General features: G+C 38.2%; 1 protein-coding gene across 3 annotated transcripts; it reads right to left on the bottom strand.

Moving 5' to 3' along the window:
* Positions 1–1709: 1709 nt before the first annotated feature.
* ZBTB41 (zinc finger and BTB domain containing 41) lies at positions 1710–24151 on the bottom strand. 3 transcript variants are annotated; one of them, XM_032192277.1, is made up of 11 exons: positions 24102–24151; positions 15959–17194; positions 14540–14747; positions 13733–13802; positions 10976–11123; positions 10203–10332; positions 8607–8702; positions 7919–8025; positions 6295–6400; positions 5131–5219; positions 1710–4382 (listed from the first exon to the last, which is right to left on the bottom strand). In XM_032192277.1, the coding sequence occupies exons 2-11, from the start codon at positions 17076–17078 to the stop codon at positions 3739–3741; spliced, it is 2718 nt and encodes a 905-aa protein (XP_032048168.1). In that variant the 5' UTR covers positions 17079–17194; positions 24102–24151; the 3' UTR covers positions 1710–3738. The 3 variants fall into 3 exon arrangements, with proteins under 3 accessions (XP_032048168.1, XP_032048169.1, XP_032048166.1); XM_032192278.1 differs by lacking the exon at positions 24102–24151 and adding an exon at positions 17829–17887; XM_032192275.1 differs by lacking the exon at positions 24102–24151 and adding an exon at positions 17298–17416.
* Between the last annotated feature and the right edge of the window lie 2959 nt (positions 24152–27110).

A 27110-nucleotide genomic window follows, 5' to 3' on the forward strand; every position in this document is an offset into this window, starting at 1 on the left:
TCCTTATCACTCAACAACATTCAGCATTTGATTAAGCATGTTACATAATGTAACTCCTTTGAAGCATTCTTCAGTATTCTGAATACTTTCACGTCTGTTACTATGAAAATAAACTTAGCACATTGTTGACAGCAAATAAATCTTCTTTGTGTTTTGACCTGACCCATCTTCAAAAATAATTACCCAAATCACAATCCAGACTAAAGTAACACTATATGTTTTAAGGAAACCCTAACCTTACAAAAGATATATCATCACCATTACAATTACTGATGCTCAGAATAAAAAGAATCCATTACAGCCATACCTCTGTAGAAAAGTGTCAGTGCTCAAGGAGGAAATTCCAGTATAAATAAATAAAATGGAAAATAAAATCCATTTAAAGAAATAAGGGCAGTAATCCAGTCAACAACCAGAAATTACTAATATTGTTTAGCAAAACCCAAGGAATTCAATGTTTACAGAATGAGTGCAGGAAGTTCTCAGAACTATGCAGTAGTTTACAGTACCAATACAGACTTTCTGTGCCTCTCCCCAAAGGTCAGCACGTGGAAAAGATCAACATTTTACAATGTGCCACTGTTCAATCTTTAGAGACATTTTGAGAGACACATCTTTGGCAAAAAACAGCCAGCTGAGTCAATTACTGCCAAAAACAACACAGCTGTTATTGTAAAAATGCCCCGCAGGTTAACAGGACATGCACTACTGAATGAGTATACACATATTAAAATAGAGGTACGAGACACCTAAGGAGTTTCGACCCATGCAGCTGTGAGGTTCAGATCTGTCCTTCAACACCAGTACACCTAAGAGGAACCGTCCTCCATCAAGCAGAGATTAGCTACTTCCACCTACCAAATGAAGTACCAGTCCATGAAAATGCGCTTAGCTCATACATGAATTTAAATAGATGCAAAGCCATAAATTATGGCTCACGGTATTAAAACAAAAAATAGACCAAAAAAAAAAAAAAAAAAAAAAAAACACAACTACATATCTAGTACAGAAGCTTCCCTATTTTCTTTCATTGTCAACGGGCAATGATCCAGCCTGACCAGCAGGTAAAAACACAGATCTGTTATCTGCAAATAAAAGATTGCCACAGAAATAGCAAGTACTTTTTTTCAGGAATGACTAGTAAATCTGGTCACCCAAACAGCAAAGATTAGAACTTTTTTTTTTTTTTTTTCTTTTTTCTTTTTCTGAAAAACAAGTCCTTTTAAAGTCTATTTCTTGCTGGGCACCCAAAAACATGAAGCCCTCTGGAAGATATTGACCTTAACTCTTTCTGAATTATCAACTGAACTAGACAAAAAGCCACTATTCAGAATATACGTAAAAGGCACAGTCATGAAAGAATTTTTAAAAGGACATTATCAAGTAAATGTGCTCTAAATTCTGTTTTAGTATTTTACTAGACTGCCTTGCAAAAGGACTGGACCTTACAAGAAAAAGTAGTTACCAACTACTTTAAGCCACTGTTTTATCAAAATCCTGCAATACTTACTTCTATTGTAGGACAGAACAGACAAAAAATAACAAAGGCTTTGTAGTCTGAGAACTGCACTGACCCCATTGATGAGTTTTAGTTGTACTGTTACAGACGTTGGAAATAATGTTTCACATCCTCATAATAATATGGATATGATACATACATGTTAACTTGAAAACTACACATAAAACAGCAATTTTCAAGCCATGGAGTGTAAAGATGACAGAAACGGTTTTATTTTTGAAATGAGATAAAGGTGGAGTTCGAAAGCAGGAAGGATAGTACTTGATAGTGTCCTTTTGGAAGGTGGCATTCAAAGGCCTCATTATTGCTGTGTAATCGCTAGTATTCAGCTTCTTACCAGACGTATTTACAGCATGTCAGTCTGAACATTCCCAAAGCACAGCTCTAAATTTTACTTTAGAGATACAAACACAGAACAGTTAAACATACACAGTCCTGTTTCAGAAACTGAACTTTTAAAGTTTAGGACTTCTATGTGCTTCTTTGGCTAAGTCCTATTTAAATATTGATAACACTTAAAATTCTATAACTCTGCCACTATTTAACAGCTAACAGAAATCTTTGGTGTGTCAAGAATCCAACAGGGCACAAGCTTCAAAGTATGAAGATTGGGACAGCTTTGGCCCCTCTCCTGCAAACCACTGAACAGCAAAGTAGATGAGGATTAAAAGAATCCAACGACAAAGTATTTGAATAGTATTTAACATGTTCAGTGTTATTTAGAGTTTACAGAACTGGGATGATAAAAGAGCTTTTCATGACAGATCAGTGGTGTTCAGGTCAGTGGATAAACTCAATAGTTACAATAATATACATACATCCAGTTTCCCATTTTAAAGTTTCTTTAAAATAATAATTTAAGAATAGCAGATTTCTAGGAAAAAATGAAGAAAATTTTGCGTTAGAATGTAATTCTTGTGAGGAATAATAAAGATTATAAAATGACTTCAGATACCTTCTTTGGCATAATCTTCACAAAATAAACATGGAAGTGTAATTTTTAAATTAGATTTAAAATAGCCTGATGAGCTTAAATTATATTACATTTCATGGTAAATTACACTAGACTTGTAGTTCAAAAAGGATTTTTGAACCTTATTTCTAGTAAATAAAAAAAAATAACTAAAGACATAGAACACTCTCAAGAGCTTGACTTCGGTTTATAAACAGTACAAGTGAAAAAACAATTTTGTTAGCAACTCACAAGAGGTTTATAATTACTGATTATTTCTTTTTTAAATAAAGGTTGAGTGCTGTTCTAGAAATAATTGCCTTTAAATTTCTTCTTCATCACAGACAGCTTGAAAACAAGCATGCTAATGGTGGACACTAGTACAATTTATGCACTAACGAGGATAAACCATGCCAATTGTATATGACTGATCATAGGTTAACATTTCTTTCAGAGTTAGAGTGTGGGACACACTTTAGAAGACAAATATGTATAAAAAGGCAAGAAAAAATGCATACTACATTATACAGGACTAACTGTAGAAAATTAGACAATAGCATTGTCTAAATCTTCCCTAAATCTTCCCACATAATTCAGTATTAAAGACCAAGAAAGAAGTATGATGCCTTAATTAGGTAGCCTAATTATTCTTAGGGGAGTTCTCTACAGTTCCCCCTTTTGTGTGTTAATTGAATAAATGAATTGCTTTTCAGAGTTATCTCGTTCCCATATCCATCAACATGGCTCCAGACTCTTTAAAACCAGAGATTTGAAAATCCTCCAAAAATGCCTGAGGGTTCAATCTTAATTTATATGTGAAACATAATTTGAAGTTTGTGTTTTGTACTCCTGTCTTCCCTTACCACTTCTAATGAATCTGATATAGTCCTTGTTCTTCCAGTATGATTTCTATTACACATTAAATATTAACTCATCGTGAGATACAAAAAGGCAAACGATTTTTTAAATTAATAGCCAGATAAGTAATTAAATTTCTTCAGCAACCATCCTTAAAAGGTATTTCAGAGCATAATTTTTAAAAGACCATCTATAAGATTTTTATAAACTCTTAAAATCACAAGAAACACTCTCTCAGTATACATCAGTGTGCCTAAATGTTCAAATATTATGTAAACAAACCTGTTTTTCCAAAAACTATGCAGAAGACTCATGAGTCCAAATAAAATATAAAATATAAATCTTAATTGCCATATCAGCCTTCTGTTGGCTAATGGCTTAGTAAATTAGGTGGAATGTTATGCTCTGATCATGAATGTTCATTATTTGAAATATTCTGTACAGTAGGAGCTGTATCCAGCCCCAGTAAAGTTCCAAGATATGACTGGTCTCTAGGATCCAACATTTGCTCAGGCCTTACAGGATGAACAATATTTGCAGGTTGTGGAGTAAGAGTATATTTCTCTAGAAATGACAGATCTGCTGCTCGTTGATAATCTGCCTGCTCAGGCTGTGGAGGAAGAATTCCATGTGACTGACTCGTATGCTGTACTAGGTCAGCTTGAGGATCAGACATCTGAACTGGTACCAGAGTCACTGGCACACATACTTCCGCAGGTACATTCTGTAACAAAGTTTTGGCTTCCGACTGATATGTTTTGGACTGTTCCACATACTGTTTAGCCTCAGTTTGATAAACTTTGTCATCAGAGGTGTATTGTACTGGTAAGGAGACAAGCTTTTCCTCTGAAGAAGATGTCAATGCCTCTTCTGCAGCCTTTGTTCCATGAACATGATCAATATGATATTTCAGCTTGTCTTTTCGTTTAAATGTTGCATTGCAGTGTTGGCAATTAAAAGGTCGAGCATCTGAGTGAATAACCATGTGTTTTGTTAATGTCTTCTTTATTCTGAAAGACTGATTACAGATTTGACACTTGTATGGTTTCTCACCTAGAAAGGTGCAAAAGAGATTTAAGGTTATTCTGAGTAACACCATTTCACACACAAACTTGCAAATAGATGCATGGATTATGGCATAGAAACCTAGTGTAAAATGAGTGCACTGAAAACAAAGAGCATACGCTTAGCAATAATTTAGGAATTAAGAGAGCCATCAGAAGTTTAGAAATTATATCGGCAAACCCTTCTCCTTACCAATAATTATCCCAATACATCGGTTTTCCATACATGTAAAAATAATCAGATATAAACCAAATTTAAAAAAAAAAAAAACAAACAAACTTTCAACTGTTATAGTACTGTTATTAAATAAGCTTAATTTGCACTTCACATTTTGAAAGGACAACAAATTTCTTTAACATAAAGCCAAACATATAGACATAAACCTTTCCAAATGGCTTTCAAATCCTTGTTCAGATTACCAGTTGAAATGTAGTCTTCTCTGGACAACAAAACTGATTCGGTGATCTGGGTAAGTTTGGCAATAATATATAACAGTAAATAAAAGGAATAGGTATAGAAAGTATACCATAAGCCAAGGATTGCTAAGGATTCTCAGTACTTCAACTTACACACCCAGAAGGTAGTATTCAGGAAGGGCCAGCATACATAGACAAGAATAAAAAGGCTTGCCATATCCTGCTACTCTTACCCTGAATGCTCAACCATAATAGATTAAATAATAGCATCAAGTTTGATGCAAAAGGATATATTCATGTGCATTATTTTTTTTTTTTACCTGAATGTGTCCTAAAATGCATTTCCAAACTTGATTTCCCTTTAAAAACTTTCTTACAGACTTCACACTGGTGAAATGTTGCTTTATATCTTTAAAGAAGAAAACACATTTCATATTAGAGTGTTTTTTTTTCTAAAACAACAAACAAGCTACATACATAATCCTTTTTGAAATCTTTAACTGCAAAATAATGGAGCATCAAACTTTCCAAATTTCTTCACTTACATTCATGCTTCCCATCATCTACATAACAATAAAACCAATTGGATTCTTCTCTATACTAGAACTTATTCTTTTATTCTCTGCAGGGACTGACAATTAGAGCAAACACCACTAAAATTTCTTTTCTGACTCCAAATGTATCCTTCCCCAAAACATTTTTGACCAACATCCACAAGGTAATTTCATTCTGGTTGAAGTATGCCATAAACTATGTACCAAGGATAGTTTAAACTACTGGCTACCAAAAAAACAACAAAAAACAAACATACAATGAACAGACATTGCATTGTACTTCCAACACAGACAAGTTTATAACGGCTTATACACAAGTGCTGAGTACAAACAGTTGAAGTATATTGTTTGAAAAACAATTAGATCTCAGTTTATTTGCAAATCTCTGAAAGGCTCATTTTTAGAACTCAGTAATTAAAAACTTACTGTATTTTCAATTTTTAGACGTACCTAGGTTTTTTTAAAGTTTTTATCTCCTTTCAAAGCTACTAATCTACTACCAGCTTCCAAAACTACGTAATTGTGGGAGAGTTCTCACAATGCTTAAATGATGTCTTAATAATTGTCTTAATTAGTATGCAATGACAGTTAGAAATATTACAATAAACCACCCATATAGAACAACACTGAGACAGCTACTAACTGATAGACTTCTATAGGATTAAAATTGGATCTTCTTTCATCTTGTTTTTCACTTTATTATGCTACAAAGAAAACATCTTGCTTAAATTGTGTAGGCAATTTTCTGACATCCATTTCAAACCAACACAATGGTATGTCTACAAATGACTAAGGTAACAAACACGACAAACACCAAGACTACTAGATCTCCGCATGAAAGTGCAAGTCTTAACAAAAACAGTTATAGTACAAACATGTTTTATGCAGTAAAAACAAACAAACAAAAAAAAGAACGACACCCATACTTACTTCTGCCAAACTTTTTCTCCTAGATGAACACTTTTATAGTGAACAGTGAGGTGATCTCTACGGCCAAAACATTTTCCACATTCTTCACACTGATGTGCTTTTTCACCTTTAAAGGCAAAATTCAATACATTTTGGTTAACTCTTCTAGAACTTACTAGGTGAATGTTTGATTCGGAATCACGCTATGATTTTATGTTTAAGAGTTGTAATTGTAACACAGACTAGATCCACGTTTAGAAACAAAGTCCAGCCAATCAAGCTCTTCCGTAGCTTACGCAATGCTTATACCAAAGGATTTTCTGTTATCAAAGAACAAAATTCAAGAAGTAGGGTGGTCCTGCCAGAGTAAAGGTTTTAACCACTTGTTATTTGTGACTATAACTGACCTCTTCATCGTTCCTATGCATGAATTCATTTTAATGAGTTAAAGGACACTTCCCCAGACACCCACTGCATGAGAGGTACTAATTAATGACTTAGGAATCTATGCTTTTCTTTACAGCCTGAAACATGGTAACATTCAATAACTGAGAGGCTTAAAAGAAAAGCTTATTTAAACATACCAATTATTTCCAGTAATTTACTTTTTAGAATTAAAATTGCATCATATTACTTTTTTTTTTTTTTTTAAATTATTACCCTGATTTACATAGTTACCTTTTCCTTTTATGCTGCTGCTTAAAATAATCTTGATTCTTTTTTAGTCATCTTGAGATCTTCCACAAAGTGGCAGAATGTTTCTTCTCATGTAAGTAGGAGGAGTGTGGACAGTCAAAGAATGTAACTTTCTAGAGGGGGAAAAAAGCAAATAGAGTAGAAAAGAGGATTTTTTTTTTTTAATTTGAGTTTTCAAAAAAGATTTCTTTATTTTATAGCAGACATTATGATTTCAAACACTAAGAAAGAAGCTGTCCTTCAAAATGAAGGCTCAGGAAGTTTAGACTCTGATCACTTTCATATTTTTATACTGCCTAGAAAGAATTTTTCCTCCTAGAAGGTCACGTTCTCTTTGGATCCTGTTCTGAAAAAGTCCCTAGTGAATCTTCACTCTTCCTATACATTTCATAACCTTTCCACTCTCAGTGCAACGCAAAGATATTTTTATGATTTTTTTTCTTCCTCCTGATCATCTCCATCTGGCTGTTCTTAGGGTTGACTCCCACCACCCTCCTTTCTTCCCCCTTCCCCATACCAGAGAACTTCAGAAACACCTTTCTGATACTTTTACATTAAAGTGATCAGTGTACAAACTTTGACAGAGACTGTGACAGCTTCTTCTGTGTTGTAGCATTAATGTTTCACGCAATTGCTATTAAAAAAAGAAATCTGAACTCATTAAAAAAAATCCTCCTTTTTCACTTTTGCTTTTTTTTTTTTTTAAATTTTTATTTTAAAGCAATTCACTGTTACATGTTTTTGACTGTCCCTCAGCTTTCTAGGTTAACATGGAGGAAACATTTAGCATTTAAACCTTGAAAACATATAAGAAGATTAACCCTACTGAAGCAGACCCTAAAAACAGCGAGAGAGACATCACATACATATACAGTGAAAAAAATCTGTAATTGTTTGATCTTATTTCAAATCAGTTATTGCTGAGCCTATTTTCAAAGAAAATACCTACCTGAGTGTATTTTTTTGTGTTTTGTCAGATGGTCATGCCGAATAAATGTTTTCCCACATTCTTCACATTCATATCTCTTGTCATCATGGTGGACTCTTAGATGAAGTCTGTGTTAGAATGGAGAAAAAAGTTTACTTCCATACCACTGTTCAAGACTAGCAAATTTGTAGTCATAAACATAACCATAAATGGCAATTTTCTTAACATAATCTGTATGGCAAATTTAATGCAAAATACCAGAAAATGCTTCTCACAAATCTCAGGAAATAATGTTTAGTTGAGGTATTCTTAACTGCTTTTAAAAAGCAACAAATGATAGAGCTAAACTCTCATATCTGAAATTAATTTATCATATTTTAGTCCTCCACTTAATTTCCCACTGATTAACAACTGATTAACAACTATGCAGAAGTTTTTATGAGTGCAAGAAATTCAACTTTGATACAAAATTTGTACGGGATTCTGTCTGTGTTGAAATCACAAATACACCTTGAATTAAAAAATGAATGATTGCTCACATATGAATATATTTTCAATATTTAATCGTGTTTAAAGCATTTACTAATGTTCCCAGAGTTACAATAAATCAAAATCCACATACATTATGAATAATTATGTTCATTGAGTGGATATATATATCACCAAATAAGTGAGACACTTCAGCATTGTATATAATACCAATCTGTACCTGTAAGAGCTTCCATGACGAAAACTCTGCCCACAAATACTGCAAAGATGAGGCTTCTCTCCACTGTGAATTCTCAGATGTTCTTTCAAAGTTGTTCTGTTTAACAAAGGCAGTAAAATTTAATTTTAAGCGCACAGTGTCACTGACATTTGGAAGTGAAATACGCCATCATTTTCTGCATCTTTAGTTCTGAGGGGTCTAAATAACTGATGAATCCAAGTAACTGCCTCAATTTATGCAGATATAAACACATACATGTACACTCAATGGTAGTACCACAACCTATGTACTTAACCAGCTGGGTCTTTAATATATCTGTTCCTAGATATGTTAAAGGGGATTTAACATATCTGGGACCTTCAACATAGCTGGGTTCCCAGATATGTTTAATATATCTGTTCCCAGATACGTTAAAGAAAACACCAATTTTGATGCTATTTTCTATGTAATAATCTCTTTGTTACTATATATATATAAACCAGACTTTAATGTCAAAACAGAAGGAAATCTAAATCATGGAAGTCTATTTAATTAATTCTTCACAGAGCATATTTATTTATATAGAGCTATATATATGCACATATATATACGTATACAAATTAAGTCTACATTTACGATGGGGGAGAATAAATAAAGAAAAAATACAGTATGCATAAACCTTTTCAACAGATTCTACAAGTAGAATTTCAGTCATTTATTGAAATGGCTTTTGGCAAATACAAGTATCTTTTGTCCAAAGAAAAAAAAATAAGAATTATTGTTTCAGAACACAAATAGAAGTCACTTTTGGGAAAACTTTAAAGATATCCCTCCCTTTACAGAGCAGCACAATACACCTGCATTAAAGCTATATTAATAACCATTTAGAATTCATATTTTTTTCTTTATATACCTAGAATAGAAATGGGTGTGTCTGATTTCTACATTTTTTTCTGCTCTAGCTACCAATGGTCTGAACTGTATTTAGAAGTTTATTTTGTATTTACATGTTATTTCTATTTTATGTATACTACATTATATTTGTGGAAAAAATAGTACAGAATTTATTAGCAAACATTTAGAATTTCCATTGTTCAAAATGTTAGGTTAACAGTATTCTCAATTCAGAGAAGCAGCAGCAAAGTATTATTCCATCTTCCATTCAGGGAAGCAGCAAAGCGTTATTCCATCTTCCATGAAATTCTGTTTGTAAAAGTCCAATTCCTTCTTAGTCATTCTCACTCACCAGTGTTCCTCATATTCCTATCTTCAACAGTGCATTTACCAAAACATCTACAGGAGAAAGCTCTTTCTCAAATAAATGCAACATGTTCTGGCACAACACACGAACCCCAACTAGAGTGAATTAGAGGTAGGATATTTTTAATATAATTCTATCTCATAACTAATTACTTACAGTTGTTACTCTTGCATTTAAAGGACCTTCAAAAAATTGCATGTTACCTGTGGCTCTGACACTACTTTTTGATACACTAGCCCTCTGAATTTTTTTCCTGTATGTTAAAAACTCAAAGCTAAAACATATTCAGAATCAAGCAAAACATGCAAAGTATTTCTCTGTTATACTGAAGTTTAAGCTGTCGCGAAATTTCTTACCGTTCCCTAACAGACTTTCCACAGATGAAACACGTCCATTTTCTCTTTCCTCCATGAGTACATTCTATATGGCGTTTCAGATTTCCTGTATCATTAAATTGGCGGCCACAAATGTCACAGGGAAAAGGCCCTACAAGGAAACAGATATGCGCAGACTGTCAGTTAAACCAAGTAAGATGCACAAATTACTGACCTATGGAAAAAAAATGATCATTTTGCAAAACAAACAAACAAAAACCTTTGCCTAACAAATGATAAATGTTTAGTACAGTCAGTATACTTTAATTTCCTTCAATTTCTCCTTAATTTGTAATGCCAGGTATTTTGTCAAGTGTCATGATCGCAAAACAAAACTTTTGCATTAGTAGTCAAAATATTTAAGCCCACTTAGACTGTTCCAAAAAACAAATTTCCATTATTATCAACAATCTGTTCCCTAGCTCCTAAGTGCCAGAAATACTTGGTAGTAAGGAAAAGGTCTTTGGAAAACTTCAGGTAGAATTTGACTTTACAGTTGAGAACAATTTATACAAAACAATTTTAAAATTAAACTACATGTAATTTCCTCCCTCCCAACTTTTCATTTATGTAGACATGATACAGTGCCTCAAAAAGACAGCTGAAGAGAAAATTACAAAAAAAAAATCCAAAAGAGAAAGAATTGGAAGAGTAGGAGTGTATTAAATAGAAACCAAACTGATCAGGACATACAATGAGGGGGGAAGGTTTTACTTTAAATCTATTGTTTACATGTCAGAAGGAGGTTTCTATACCGAGATGGAATTTTTCTTGATGTTTCAGTCTTGCAAATCGGGATTTAAAGTGCTCTTCGCAGTAGGTACACTTAAAGGGTTTATCCTGAGAATGAAGGATCATATGCTCTTCTAAATGAGGTCTGCGAGTGAAGGACTTCTTACAAATCTAAAACGATAACAAAATATGTCAAAGATACTTCAGTTACAAAGTGGTTTTTATTTATAAATTTTACCAGTTTTGCATTGCTGCAGTGAGCAGGTGAACTAAATTAAAATTAAATTCACTCCTCAAAGCCATACTTCATCCAAACTTGTAAAGCCTTACAGTCAACATCAGAAAAACCTGTGTTCTACATGTACCCTAGTGGATTGTACTATATAAATCAGGATGCAGATCCACAGCAGCCTAAATCAAACTAACTACTGGTACCTGCTCTGTACTGCCACATGTTCCGCTCTCCCTACTTTCTACTGACTCCAACACTTAAGAGACTTTTCCTAGGGTGTTTCAAAATGGTAATACAAGAGAAAATAAATCTTCAAAAGCAAGTCATTTTGGATCAGTTTTATATGCCGAAACAGGCCTGTGGGACAGGGTGAGGCACTGGAATAGGTTGTCCAGAGAAGTTACAGATGCCCCATCCCTGGATGCGTTCAGGGCCAGGTTGGATGGGGCCTTGGCCAACCTGATCTGGTGGGTGGCATCCCTGCTTATGGCAGGAGGGTTGGAACCAGATGATCATGGTCTCCTTTGACCCAAGCGATTCTATGATTCTATGACAGCGGTAAAAGTTCTGTAGAACTGGAATTATACTTGTCACTTATTTCCACTGGGAAATCTTCTGATAGCATGTATTTAAAAAGAAAATGCAAATACCAGCAAAGCAATCCAACCCTAAAACATATATTAGGGATATAGAACTTTAGCAACTTTAAAATAACATGACTCTTTAGGATTGTTTTCTAATTAGTCAAAGCCTATAAGAATAAGCATTATTAGTTGTCATTAAAGTAAGCATGCTGTTCATTTACAGAATTGTTGTCACATCTCAAATTCAAGCATTTAAACTAGGTATTATACAATCTATCACCAGGGTCCTACACTCAAACATAAATCAACATGGTGCTTACAGATTTCCCCGTGCACCTGTTGCCATTGTTTATGACAACAGCTGATTTTAGCCTTACCCAACTCTCATTATGTTACATTGCACAATCAATTTTTGAGAGCATACCTGAATAACACTTTTAGTCTCAGAAAATCCAATGCAATGGCTTTGTTTGTTAAAAAAAATATTGTTAAATACAAGTGTAAGAAAATCCCATAGCTGTGAAAAGCGTAATAGCCTTCTTGCTTTTCTTTATTATCAATACCCAACTGCTTCTTTGAATTTGTTCATACTCCTCAAGGATTAAAATAAAGTGTAGGCAGCAATTCCTGATGTTCTTACGTGGACCACAGCATAAACCAACAAGCTAAAGAAATCGTGGAACTTACATCTGTGACATCTCAGCCCTCAGAACATGTTAGACAACCTGAAAACAAAGTCACAACTTCAAAGGCTTTGGAACAGCCTCTAACTGCAATAAGTCAAAATCCTACCTCTACTTTCCAATTCTCTAAGCACACAAAGAAAGGTGCAAGAGCAGCAGCCTGCTTTTTAAAAATTTCTACTTAACATGAACTTAAAATTTTCAAGTAAGAACAAATAAGAAACCTCATACGTCAGAGTTTACCAAATCTGCTAAGAATGTATTCTGAGAAAGGAATGTCTATGGTGCATGATTAATTCCTGCTCTTAAAGTGTTCCTTACTTAGTAGCAAATGGAATCTGTAATATGTTCATTCAACATAACTTGTGGAAGATAACAGAAGTTGACCAACTACGCAGTGCCTCCAACCATGGTGCAATCACCAGCAGAATGAACACCACTAATTCCTGCAGTTGATATCTCCCAGCTTCCTCATGCACGTTTATAAACCGAAGCTCATAAACAAAGCAAGACTCATTACATCATGTTATAGCACTTAATGTTTCACACTCTAATGCAACAGACTTATGTCTGTAACATAACAGGGGCATACAGCATTTAGCATAAAGAAAACAGCTGCCTTGGAAAAAAAAAAACAAAAAAAAAAAACAGCCCCCTTTTTAAAAACAACAACAAAAATACATTTTAAAACTTAAAACATTATTTGGCAGCAGACTGATAATGAGTGGGAGTTCTACACACTTTTTACAGTAGATGTAATTTCACACATAAGCCTCTCCTACGAAAAATGAGGAAAGGATGCTACAATTTTACATCTAGAGATAAATTTAGTACAAATTTACAACTCTGTTGACACGCGTGTGCAGCTAAATGAGAAAATGTCTCATATTTAACATGCATCTTCAAAGCCTTCCTAAAATATACACTTTATGGTCATTGTTTGAGGTGTGTAATTAACAGAAGAGCAAGTACTCTGTTTTTAAAGTATTCATAAGATTCAAGTTAGGACACTCACTGGAAATGGGTGTATTTTAATAAAAGTAACAGCTAATCACACAGTATATTAGGGCCTTCAAAATATTTCAGAATTCAACTTGGTACTGTCTACTTAGTCACAAGCTGTACCTAAAAAATTAAATTCAGCCTATGAAATTTATACTGAACCTGCAAAGCTTACTGAGATTTCATAGAAACACATACATTATTTTCACTTAGGTATTCGGGTCACAAAACAAAATAGTATCTATATAAACAACATAAAAGTACTGAAGTAATACTTACATCACATTTCCAACCTTCACTCTTTGTCTTTTTAATAGAAAGAAATTCTTGTACATTCTCTGGATGAAATCTACAAGAAAGACAGAGGCTGAAAGTATTTTTAATTTTTGTGAAGATCACTCAAATACTATATACCCGTTTCCCAACTCTGTGTGTCATGAAAGCTGATCATCGAAACAGCAGAACAAAACACTGATAATTAAACAATTCTAAAGGCACAAGTAACTGAAAAACAATGTTGACTATAGACTCCTGTAGAACTTCATCTGATAGTTGACAGAAAGAGGACAGTTTCAATTATAATGCTTTACGGATGTTTACAAACAAAGAGAGAAAAGTGATATGTAAATATTTATATCTTATAATTACAACTGTCACAGACAATTCATTCACCTAAATCCAGAGAAATGGTTTACCTATCTATCATCATCAACAGGATAGCATTAGCATCTAAAACCAAAAATCTTTCATTCTTCCCTCAAATTAAAAAAACATAGGTAATTATTAAGACTGTTATGTTCTGATCGACTGCAATAGCTAATGTGAGCATTCTAAAATTGATAGCAAAAACCTGCGGCACAACTACTACAGAACTGCTCTACAACTGCTATTTAGTCAACTCCCATATCCTCTATATGTCAAGTTAGTTCACACTGCTAACCCTAGGTCTTTTGAAAAGATACTTAAAACTAGTTATAGAAATAAAGCAAAAACATGCTGTTCACATACACATGGTGTATGTATTTATCGTAGCTTTTGACATACAAAAAATAGTTCAGAAAGTAAGTCAAATTTGCCCATACTTGCCTCTTTACATGTTTCGCTAACGTCTTCTTGCTTGCATGCAGCTTATTGCAGTAAGGACATTTGTGTTCCTTTTTATGAAAGTCTGTGTCACTAGAATGTTTCTTTCTGTGCACTGTCAGGTTGGACTTTGTTGAATAGCGCTGATGACATATATCACATTCAAAAGGCTTCTCACCCGTGTGTACACGTGTATGGCTCTCATATTTGCCTACGCAACATAAAAAAAAATTGTTAGTATAAACTATAACAGATTATCACCTATGCTATGCATGCTTGGGGTTTTATTTGGTAACCTCTCTCTCAAATGTCACCAAGGGCTGGGTGCTTTCCATATGGATCTTCAGATTTTTACTGGCTTACACTGAAAACTGAAAGCTGCATGGTGAACTGTAGAATGTGGTTAATACTACATTCAAAACTGCTGATAAACTCAACTAATTAATGTTTATAAAGTATATTTAAAATGAAAAGATGTACATAAAAACTAAACCAATTCAGAACTACATTTTAATGTTATAATAAAGTTGTTGGTTTTTTTTTTTTTTTTTTTTTTTTTTTTGCAAAAGTCAGGAAAGCAAAACAGTTCTGAGGGTCATATCAAACAACTTTTTGAACAAGAGCAAACACACTGCTTATGGAGGAACCAAGACATGCACCATCAACCTTACCCCATTTTTTAAACCTTTATATTTCAAAACAATAAAAGATGCAATGCAGCTATTAAAAGGAAAAAAAAAAAAAAAGAATCCTAATACTATATATATATACACTATAATACTATATATAAAACATGTATATAATAATATGTATATAATGTATATATGTGTAATATAATATATATAATATATTATATATATGTATATATAATATGTATATAATGTATATAATACTATAATACTATATATATATACACACTAATACTACAAGGAACTGGTTTTTTTCCCAGTACATGTGATCTAAAGACTGTTACCACCTTATATGACCATAATTCAACTTTGTAATAAATATACTGTAATAAATTAACAGCCTCGTTACTTGAAGTTACTTAGCTGAAAATACAGTACAGGTTTCACACTTCATGCAACTTATCTTTTAATGTCTTGTTACACTTCTCTCCCTTTTCAGAGCTGCTTGCATATAGCATGCTAACAACTAAAATCCAGAGCAGTGAAAGAAAAAAACAAATTTAGCATTTGCAGATTTTTCAAATAGTGCCCTCAGTTCATTTCCTGAAATTGGTTGGCATTACAAATAACAACTTAATACATTTTAAAAAGTTAGCAGATGACTGGATTGACAGGACAATCCAGAAATTCTGATCCTCACATTCAGAAAGAGAAACCATCACCTCAGTTTATTTCCCATACAAATAGCACCACCATATGGTAAAAAGGAAAGAACTACCTAACTGGCTCTTACCTATTCGATCAAATTTTTTGTCACACTTGGGACACTGCAGTAGTTTTTTGCTACTGCTTTGAATGACAACTGGAGCTAAGCCTTCAGGAATATTTCCCACCGAATCAACCGTCTCAGAACCCTCTTCAGTATCATGTTCCTTTTCACTTTGCTCTTCAGTGTCTGAATCTTCACCTGACATTTCTTCCTCCTGCCCTTCTTCATCAACATTGCTTTCACTTCCACTGTCTTCAAACTCACTTCTATCAGATGTTTCCTTGTCAGAACTAACTTTCTCCAAATTGCTGTCAGATGCATCACCACTTTCGCTGTCACTGTTCTCAAATTTAGCTGGACATTTGCGGTTTCTTGTAGATCGCCTAGTAGAAAAGCCTGCTTTCTCAACCATTTTTAAGCCATGTTTTCTTTCCAGCGAAAGGGATCTGTGGGCTCTAGCCAAATGATTTTCTAAGGACTTCTTGTAACAGAAGTTTCGACCACAAAAAGTGCACTGATGACTATTTAACAGTTTACCAGTCAGTTCATTGAGTGTTTCTACTGGTGTAGGTACATCAGTTACCACATCAGACTGTACGCTAGAAACACTTTCATTATTTAGTAATTTCACTGCATCTATAATATCCAAAAATTTTGCTGCTTCCAGCACCAGTGGAATTTCATTTTTATACACAAAGAACTCAGAGGTGTACAGAAACTCAAGCAAGTGCTGAAAGACAGAATGAGTTACATGATCTAGTGTGACAACATCGGTGCTTGGATTTTTGCTCAAACAGGCATGAAAATAACTACTCCCAACAGCAACTACAACTTTGTGAGCACTAAATTCTTTTCCTTCTACAATGATGAGCAAATCACAAAATGATGGACGCTTCTGTCTATCATCGTTTAGATATTTAAGTAGATTTTTGTTATACTGTAAGGAGCTCAGTAGCTTCCTTTGTTCCGACGATGGTGAAAGTTCTTGGGAAGATTCGAGCCGATCTGCAGGGGCGATTTCTGCAGACTTTGAGACAATTTCTTGAGCACAGTCAACTACAAGAATCTGATCTGAAGTATCTTTCTCATGGCCAAGATGAACCTTTTCATTTAGATTTGCAGCGAGCCGTCTCCTTTTCTTCATTGCAGAAACGCAACCTTAAAATCAGGAGCTTCATAGGTGATTGAAAAAAGATTCTCGTGAGGACTTGCTTCTGCTCCAGACCTCCTTGAGAAAACACTGAACAGTAATTTCATAATCTACAAAAGAATGACGACAGTAACGGCGTTTAGCGCTTAACTATGCATTTTTCTGGGTTGGGTGCTCTTTGCATGCCACTTCAGTTTTATCTACGCTGCATACCTTAAGCACTTACTGAACTTTTAAAATCTCATCGCTTCCCGCTCCAGGCCACCACGTAACGCTACGAGCGAGGGAACCGCCGCCGACTATTTGTAGCTCTAAAGCGGCGACAGAGGCTGCTGTCGCTCTCCTCCCCGCCACAGACAGCGTGGAGAAGGGGGCGCGATGGCACTCAGCGCCCCGAGCGGCTTCACCTCGCCTTTCGCTCCCCGGGGGCCTCCCTCGGGCCTGGCAGGCCGGCGGGGGGCTGTGTGGGCCGGCCCAGCCCGCTCCCCGCGCCTGTCACCGCCCCGTGTCAAGCCGGCGGCGGGCTCCCCGCCTCACTGGGCCTTTGTTCCCGTGCCAACAAACCCACCGCCGAGCGCGGAGCCCGGGCTCGGCCCGGAGGGGCCCTCCCCGCTCCGCAGCGCCGAGCTCGGGGGGGGCAAAGAGGGCGCCCGGGGCCCGCCGAGCGGGGCACAAAATGGCCGCGCCCCACCCCGGGCGCGCCCCCTCCCCCTGACGGGGCGGCCCCGCGCGGCCCCCACGCACCTGCGCGGCGCCGGGCGCTCGCCGGGCCCGCTGGGCCGCTGCAGGCCGCTGCGCCCCGCGCCCCCGCGGCCGCTTCCGCCGCTTCCGGGTCCCGGCGCCGCGCGCAGCCGCGCTCCCTGCGCCGGAGGGCGGGCGGGAGGCAGCGGCGGGGCCGCCTCTGAGCATGCGCCCGCGCGGGCTCGGGGCCGCCTCAGGCAGCTGCGCACACACGCGGCGTGTTCCAGAAGGCTGTGGAGGAGCTGGGGCAGCTGTCCTCGCGCAGCGCCGGGCGCCCAGCCCACCGGCAGCCGCCCTCCAAACGTTGTTTTGGCGTTTGCAGCGTCTCCTACTCGGAGCCCTCGCGTACTGCGCCGGCTCCGCGCTTCTCCTCTCGTCAGGGCGCTGAGGAGCGGCGGGGCTGCGGCTCGCGACCGCCGGGGGGTGCAGCGGCCCCTGGAACGGGCTTCAGGGAGGGTGCAGGATCAAATCCTGTGCCACAGCAAGTTCCCTGTACTTAGAGATTTGAGAAGGAACGAAATCGTCATTTTGCACAAGTGGTGCATGACTTTCACATATTACTTTGTTGTTTTTTTTTTTCCTCAATAAAAATTCTGAAAATTCTCAAAGCATCTGTCACTTCATGATTGTTATTACACAAGTACTCAAAATCCCCATACATTTTATTTACAGTCTACCATTATTTAACTAAATTTCTCACTGTAAGTACATTAAAAACACTATTTTAAATGTTTCAAGTACCCTAAATTGTCAGTTCTTCCAGTTACTACTCCTGAAGAAAAAAAAAAAAAGGCATAATTAATTAATAATAGAACAGCAAACACTACTATGATTTTGCTTTCACTGAAGGCAAAACTCTAATTAAGCCAGGTAAATTGCGTTCTTGGCTCTGTTTCCATAGCAAATACATATATTTATAGTTCCAAACTGAGTGTGAGTTTTTTATGAGTGAAGTATATGATGAAAGTACAACCTTGGTGAACACTACTTTGCCAGCAGGACTAACTAGAACAGGTTCGAGATGTGCACAGTTACAGAATCATAGAATCCTTAAGGTTGGAAAAGACCTCCAAGGTCATCTGGTCCAACCATCACCCTACTACTACTACTGTCATCCACTAAACCATGTCCCTAAACATAGAATCATAGAAACACAAGGTTGGAAAGATCATTTAGTCCAACCATCCTCCTATCACCAATAATACCCACTAAATTACTAAATCATATCTTGTAGCACCTCATCCAGGTGCTTCTTGAACACCGTGAGGGACAGTGACTCCACCACCTCCCTGGGCAGGCCGTTCCAGTGACTGACCACTCTTTGAGAGAAAAAGTTTTTCCTGATACCAAATCTAAATCTTCCCAGGCCCAACTTGTCGCCATTTCCTCGAGTCTTATCATTAGTTATCTGGGAGAAGAGACTGACCCCCTCGTTATCACAAACCTCCCTTCAGGAAGTACAGTGAGGTCTCCCCTGAGCCTCCTCTTCTCCAGACTAAACAATCCCAGTTCCCTCAGCTGCTCCTCATAAGACTTGTGCTCCAGACCCCTCACCAGTTTTGTTGCCCTTCTCTGGACATGCATGGGGGCCTCGATGTCTTTCTTGTAATGAGGGGCCCAAAACTGAACACAGCACTTGAGGTGTGGCCTCACCAGAGCTAAGTACAGGGTGATGATTGCCTCCCTGCTCCTGCTGGCTACACTATTCCTGATACAAGTCAGGATGCCATTGGCTTTCTTGGCCACCTGGGCACACTGTCAGCTCATGTTCAGCAAGCATCACTGAACACTCCCAGATCCCTTTCCTCTTCCTAGTCTTCTAGTCACTCTGCCCCAAGCCTATAGTGTTGCATGGGGTTGTGGTGGCCAAAGTGCACAACCAGGCACTTGGCCTTGTTGAACATGATCCCATTTGCCTCACCCCAGCAGTCCAGTCTATCCAGATCCCTCTGAAGGACCACTGTATCCTCAGGCAGATCAACACTACATGTACCTCCCAACTTGGTGTCATCTGCAAGCTTCCTGAGGGTACACTCAATCCTCTCATCCAGGTTGTCAGTAAAGATTTTAAACAAAATAGGCCCCATTACCAACCCCTGGGGGACACCACTTGTAACGGGACGCCAGCTGGACTTAACTCCATTAACCACAGCCCTCCAGCCAGTTCTTTACCCAGAGCAGACTATACCTGTCCAGGCCACGGGTAGCCAGTTTCCCCAGGAGAATACTGTGGGAGTCCGTGTCAAAGGCTTTGCTGAAGTCTAAGTAGACTACATAAACAGCCTTTCCCTCATCTGCCAGTCTGGTCACACAGTCATAGAAGGAGATGAGGTTGGACAAGCATGACCTGCCTTTTGTGAACCCATGCTAGCTGGGCCTGATCCCTTGGATGCCACACACGTGTTGTGTGATCTCACCCAAAATGATTTGCTCCATAACGTTCCTTGGAACCGAGGTCAGGCTGATAGGCCTGTAGTTCTCTGGGTCCTCCTTATGGCCCTTCTTGTAGATGGGAGTCACATCAGCAAGCCTCCAATCCTTTGGGAACAGGTAATCCTAAGTACCAGGTCCAACCTTTACTTGAACACCTCCAGGAACAGTGACGGCACCACTTCCCTGGGCAACCCGTTCCAATGCCTGACTACTCTTTCAGAGAAGAAATGTCTCCCAATTTATAACCTAAACCTCCCCTGATGCAACTTGAGGCCATTCCCTCTAGTCCTATTGACAGTTACCGGTGAGAAGAGGCTGACCCCCATCTCCTCACACCTTCCTTTCAGGTAGTTGTGGAGAGCAATAAGGTCTCCCCTGAGCCTTCTCTTCTCCAGACTAAACACCCCCAGTTCCCTCAGCCGCTCTTCACAGGACTTGTGCTCCAGGCCCTTCACCAGCTTCATAGCCCTCCTCTGGACACACTCCATGGCCTCAATGTCCTTCTTGTACTGAGGGGCCCAAAGCTGAACATAGCACTCGAGGTGCGGCCTCACCAGAGCAGAGCACAGGGGGACGATCACCTCCCTGGTCCCGCTGGCTGCATTGTCCCTGATACAAGCCAGGATGTCACTGGCCTTCTTGGCCACCTGGGCACACTGCCGGCTCATGTTCAGGTGAGCATCGATTACCACCCTCAGATGCTTTTCCTCTGCACAGCTTTCCAGCCACTCTGCCCCAAGCCTGTAGTGTTGGTGTCATCTGTAAACTTACTGAGGGTGCACTCAATTCCCTCAACCAAATCATCAGTAAAGATATTAAAGAGGATGGGCCCCAACACCAACCCCTGGGGAACACCACTGGTGACTGGTCGCCAGCTGGATTTCACTCCATTCACCACCACTCTCTGGGCCTGGCCATCTAGAGAGTTTTTAACCCAGCAAAGAGCGTACCTGTCCAAGTCATGGGCTGCCAGCTTCTCCAGGAGAACACCATGGGAGACCGTGTCAAAGACGACTAGATTTGCTAAAGTCTAGGTAGACTACATCAACAGCCTCATCCAGGACTTGCCTTTTGTGAATCCATGTTGACTGGGTCTGATCACGCTGGTGGTCCTATGTATGCTGTGTGATTGCATTCAAGATGACCTGCTCCATCACCCTTCCTGTCACCGAGGTCAGGCTGACAGGCCAGTAGTTCCCTGGGTCCTCTTTATGACCCTTCTGACAGATCGGTGTCACATTAGCAAGTCTCCAGTCATCTGGAACCTCTCCAGATGACCATGACCATGGATGATGGAAAGCAGCCCAGCAATCACATCCACCAACTTCCTCAGCACTCTTGGATGGATCCCATGTGGCCCCATGGACTTGTGACAGTTCAGGTGGAGCAGGAGGTCTGTAACCGTTTCTACCTGAATTGCGGGGCGGTTCTTCTGCTCCTCGTCCCAGACTTCCAGGTCAGGCGGATGAGTACCCTGAAGATAAGTGTGCCCAGTAGCAGGATTCAGTTATTTTTCAGTGTATAACTACTATATTTTGATAGACCAGAATTTTCCATACCTGTTGACTGGCAATTTTTTTTTTTCTTTCTTAGATTTAATCTTTCTGTACATACTAGGGAGATGCTTCAAGGACATAAAGTTGAATCGTTAGTGGAAACCCTTTACATTAGTATTGCCATTTAAAAACAAAAGCTTAGAGGTAAATATGAAGAATTATGGCCAAATAAAAATATTCTGGGCATAATTTCTTCCAAGAGCAGCATCCAGAGTTGACTTCCAATGTCCACTTCAAAAAAAAGTAGAAGTTAGACCTCAGCTTTACAGCATGGACTTTGGCCCACAGTTAAAATTTTCTTCCCATTCCACTTTGAGAATTAAATTCAACCTCTTTGACCACATCATTCATTTCTCTGTTGCTATCCTCTAGATTTGTTTTTGTTCTTAGTTCTCTAGCTAATTACCTTTTCAGTTGTTTGTTGCTAATATCATTTACTCTGTGATGAGCATGGCAGTCTGCAAAGCATCCACATTTGTCCTCACTGTTGAAGTCTACAAGTTCAATGGGCATTTTGACTCTGCAAAATGCTACACAACACTTCTTCCCCCCTCCCCCATCCCTCCTTTTGCTGTTTTATGTTACATGAAGGATTTAGTTCAAAGAAAATTATGCAATGCTAAGTGATCCATTACCATGACTGGCATCACTACAATACAATAATTATCCTCCAGAAACAAAATGTCCTTGAACTCTTGGGTCATTATGGCTCTTTCAGCATTAATTCTTTTATAGTTAAAATGGTACAGGCAAAATTTAACAGTATTAATCCTTGTTGTTCCAAGATTTATGCACGCTGAATTTTCTTGCTCATTAATAGAATATCTGTCAGATAAAAAGGCTGACTTTTATGTTAACTAAACAGAAGTAGCATCAAAGAATAAGCACATGCTTATCTCCATGAGTCTGTGTAATTTGCAAATACATCTGTTTAGGTTTTTCCAAGACAGTATATTTATCACAAATATTCTTGAAATATTGGAAATTAGTAAGTGGCTTTTTGCAAGAGGGTTTGATGTCAGAGGAAGAAGTCCGTTTTGAAATACTTGTTCTTCAGCTCAAAATCTTCACTTCTAAGACATAGTGAAACTGTGACAAATATTTGAATATTTGAATCAACAGTTTAAACAACAAGTACATAGGGTATAATCTCTGATCTTAAGCATGTAGCTGACAAAATTAAAGAGAGCATTCAAGTTTTAAGACCTAAGTAATCCCAATAAATTCCCCATATATTATTTAACACCTGTTGACTGTGAGTAGCCAGTTGTACATCTAGTAGCATAAACAGTCTAAACTGCTGCTTTCACTTTGACCTAAGGCAAGTGCGTATTTCTGTAGGAAATTTAGCACTATTTTCTCTAGGTTCACTGCCTATGACACTGCTGAAACATGATCCACACTGTCATTCAGAGTTTTTGTATCCCAGATGTGTTTGCTCCTTTCGTTTCAGCAGTAATGTGTGGGGGTACTGGGAACCCACAAAGCCTGTATTTCCTCTAGTCCAAGACTTTTCTGTATTTTATTGCCAGTCATCACATATACACAAATGTTTTAAATTAGTCTGTGAAGTGAAAGGGTTATAAGATTGTCTAGAGACTGCAACAAGTTTTGTAGCCAACAGTGCTGAATAAAGCTGGAACCACTGCCAAGAAATTCTTTCAAGTAGGCCATGAAAAGACCACCCCAGACTCTCAATCCAGGCCTCTGTGGAGCACTAATCAACCGGAGGCTTGTCATACTGTTATATATGTTTGGCATGTGAATCCTGTTCATCAGGCTTCTCCTCTTGTCTCTGCCTTAAATTACAGCAACTAAAATATGTAGAGAAGAAGGTCAGATTCATTCTTAATCTATCCGCCCGCCTCACTCCATCCAAGGAGCTTAACCCAGGGACGGGCAAGCACAGTACCTCTGCTTGGGCTCTCTCCAGTTTCTGCAGAGGAGAGGGACTTCATTCTCTATCAGCGGGTATGGATTGAATAACAATGATGTTTGCCATTGCTGCCTTTTTTCTGGGGAATTAAGCCAGCATGAACATTGCACATAGCTATACAGACCCCACAAAGCAGATTTGCTCCTGGAACTTCAATCCGACACAGACCTTAGGTGAAATTAGAATTGGCAAGGGCAAGGAACAAGAAGCCCAGAGGGGTCTGAATAAACAGAAGGTTTATTAGATCTGTACCAAAATGTTCCTCGGTACTAGGCTTGGTCTCAGCTTCCATTCAGAGCTCTGCTGTGGAAGAATGGTAACAGTGCAGATTGTTGCTTGACCAGGACTCACCATCATCACTGTTGTGAAGTCGTGTAGCTCCACTGTCGTTCACATGTAAGATTTGCATGAGGAGCCATGGAACTGAGAATATCCAATGTCAACTCCCCGGAAAACTGAGCAGCAAACGACTGGATTCTAAGTGTACAAGAAGATTCATTGGTGTGCTATATGCCTTTTGCACTTTGAAAATACACCAGCTGGAGAAGTCCTGAGAGAAATTGCCTGTGTATATTGCTGCCAATGCTTGTGGCACTGCCATTTCTGCTTGCTCCACTAGTTCTCAACAGCCTAAGGGAAGGGAGGAGAGTGGAAGCTGAGTGAAAGAAAACAGTGGGAGAAATACCCATTGTTCTCCTCTTCTGTTAGAGAAGCTCAAACATTGTTACAAAAATCAATATAAATGAAAGCATCTTTCTGATGCTGTGCAAAAAAAAAAAAAAAAAAAAAGTATCAAGATTTATATCAATTGCTTTGGACTGTGCTTTCAACAGAATGAATTAGACCTTTTGTGATAATACACTACTAGCATCAGAGGTATTTTCCTATAAGCAAGGCAAAAACTGGAGAGAAATGTAATGCTTTTAATAGTTCAGATGGTGTATGTGACCATGCGAACTAAAAACAGACCAGCTTTGGGTACATGATCTCAAGAAAGGTTCATGTGCCCAAAATTATCTCTACTTTTTCCAGTCACATCAGCTGGATTAATGGAAGGCATTGCTTCTGCGTATAAACCTTGCCTTGCTTATAGCTCTAGACTGTCACATCTGTAACAGTCCTATCAAATTTCCAGTGAAACAAGCAAAACCAGACTTTCCTGTACAGAAATAATCTTGGCTCTCAAAAGTCCTTGTGTTATGAAAACGTACGTGGTAAACAGCTTGAAATGTTTTCTGTGTGTCTTACTTTGCTGCATTTCCATTGCCCTGCAAAACGAGAGACTTGTAAATGCCGCAGGAGCGCCCTGTGTGCTGAGGCCCTGTTAGGATACAAGAATTTAAATAATAAAGGGTAACAGAGAGCTGATGTCACTGTCAGTTTTTTCAGTCAACCAGAAACTAATTATCCCTAGCTGACAGCCCAATTAAATCATCGGACAGAGGGAAATGCCTGCTATCCTCCCCTAGAGTTTGGTAATTGGAGTATTATTGCAGTCAGGCCTGGTGCTGTTTGTTGGGCCACAGAATACAAGTCAGGGCCTTTCTAGACTCTCTCTCTCCATCCTGTTCATAAACATTGTTCTTCATCCCTAAGAACAATAGCTGCATTTTGCTTTCAAAGCGTTAATGTATATTCTCTGTCATCATAGACACCTGAAGATCATTCTAGCAGTTCACATTTACAGAGAGCATGAAGTTCAGAGTTCTGTCATGAAAGGCCTCAGGTGAAGGCCTTGTACTGATTTACCCTTAAGATCCTAGGTCTTTTATCTAGTACCCTTGCAAGGGCTGAGGGATTTTTCAATTCTTACATTACTTTGAAACTTGAGGGCGTATTTGACTGTGTATTAGACTGATGTACTGAGGGGTTGAATAGTTTACTGTAAGGATTCAGCAGTGCAGAATGAATGAGGCATTGAGCGTGCCAAGGTCCATTCTTGTTCAGGTTAGCTCTGAGTCGTTGCTCTCCAAGGGCCTAAGGAATGCATTGCTTCTAATGCCACAAAGAGGTACAGAACTTGTTCGTTTTGAATTACCAAGTCTATAATAAGCTTAATCTAGGGCCTTTTAAAATATTATAAGCAGTCCAATTGTGTTAATATAAAGTTCCACATGAGCTAAACACCCTGCATCTGTTACTCAATATCTGTTTTGCAGCAACATATCCAGATTAGTTATGCCTGGACATAAATACCTTGTTGAATTACTTATAAAATAGTAATACTTCTTTCCACAAAACAGCCATCTCACACAACTCTCCATACGATTAGAACAGAATTCCTTTGCTATATGTGTAACACTGCACTTCTGTTACACTACGAGAGCCAACTTACGGTGGCTTGATCTGGATGCAAGACGCTTTGTGGCATTTGAACCACGCAGTCACACAGTTGCACCACACTTAAACGATGCCTGTCAGAAAACAGAACTTCACACACAGGTTAAAATACATACAGATATAGACACATATGTAGAACTATATGTGTTCCATGTGCTCGGTATTTCTTCTTTGAGAGGAAAAAACCCTTCACTAATGAAGATGTTTTCAGCAATAAATTATAATGTATAGAAGTTCCTGAATGGGGTAAAAAAATCAGAGGAATGACAATAGCATTTTGTTAGAAGTTTAACATATGAAACCAACAAATTACCAACAGTATTCAAGGCTTTGCGTCCTCTGATAATTCCCATTATGCAATTAAAAGGATGGCTAGGAGTAAAATGCAGTCCAATAGGCCCACCAGCTCAGTGTTTATCAAGGCTTTTCAGAGCTCTTCTCCTTTCCTTTGTGTTGAACCTTCACATGGTTACAGTTGTCAGGCAATCTGGACTCATCTCTGTTATAGAGGCATGGTGTTTCAAGGTGTAGAAGGAGATTAAAATGCTCTTCTGTGCTCTCCTTAATCACTATCCATGTAATTTGTAAGTGCTATTTGTTTTGAATTATAAAGCTAAATGTATAATCTACAAAATATATTCCCCCACCCCCCACAACACACAGTTCTAAAACCAGAAGGATATTTTAGGGTTATATGAGCGTTTTATCTGTGCTTGATCATTTGTCTGAGTCCATCTTACATATTCTATGATGTATTGCCCATTCACTTACAGTCAGGATGAAAGGATGTCGTTATGAAGCTTACAGCTTATATTACTCTGCTCACTATAAGAAAAAAACATCACATAATGAACACATTACATCTATTTCTGAAGCACCACTATGGTATAAATTTCAGGACCACCTTTTATTTTAGGTAGTGCATATTATATGATTTCTTAATATACATGAACATTAATTACAATCTTTTTTTTTTCTTTTTCTAAGAAAATATAATTCTGATATCAAGAGGCAGAACAC

Source organism: Aythya fuligula, chromosome 8 (assembly GCF_009819795.1).
Source record: "Aythya fuligula isolate bAytFul2 chromosome 8, bAytFul2.pri, whole genome shotgun sequence".
NCBI lineage: Eukaryota > Metazoa > Chordata > Aves > Anseriformes > Anatidae > Aythya > Aythya fuligula.

Excerpts from the sequence above, each read along its gene's own strand:
- ZBTB41 (XM_032192277.1), bottom strand. The coding sequence starts at position 17,078 with ATGAAGAAAAGGAGACGGCTCGCTGCAAATCTAAATGAAAAGGTTCAT. Across the intron at positions 13,803-14,539 it reads TTAGCGAAACATGTAAAGAG|ATTTCATCCAGAGAATGTAC; the intron begins GCAAGTATGGGC and ends TCTTTCTTGTAG. Across the intron at positions 8,703-10,202 it reads GGAAAGTCTGTTAGGGAACG|AACAACTTTGAAAGAACATC; the intron begins GTAAGAAATTTC and ends TTTGTTAAACAG.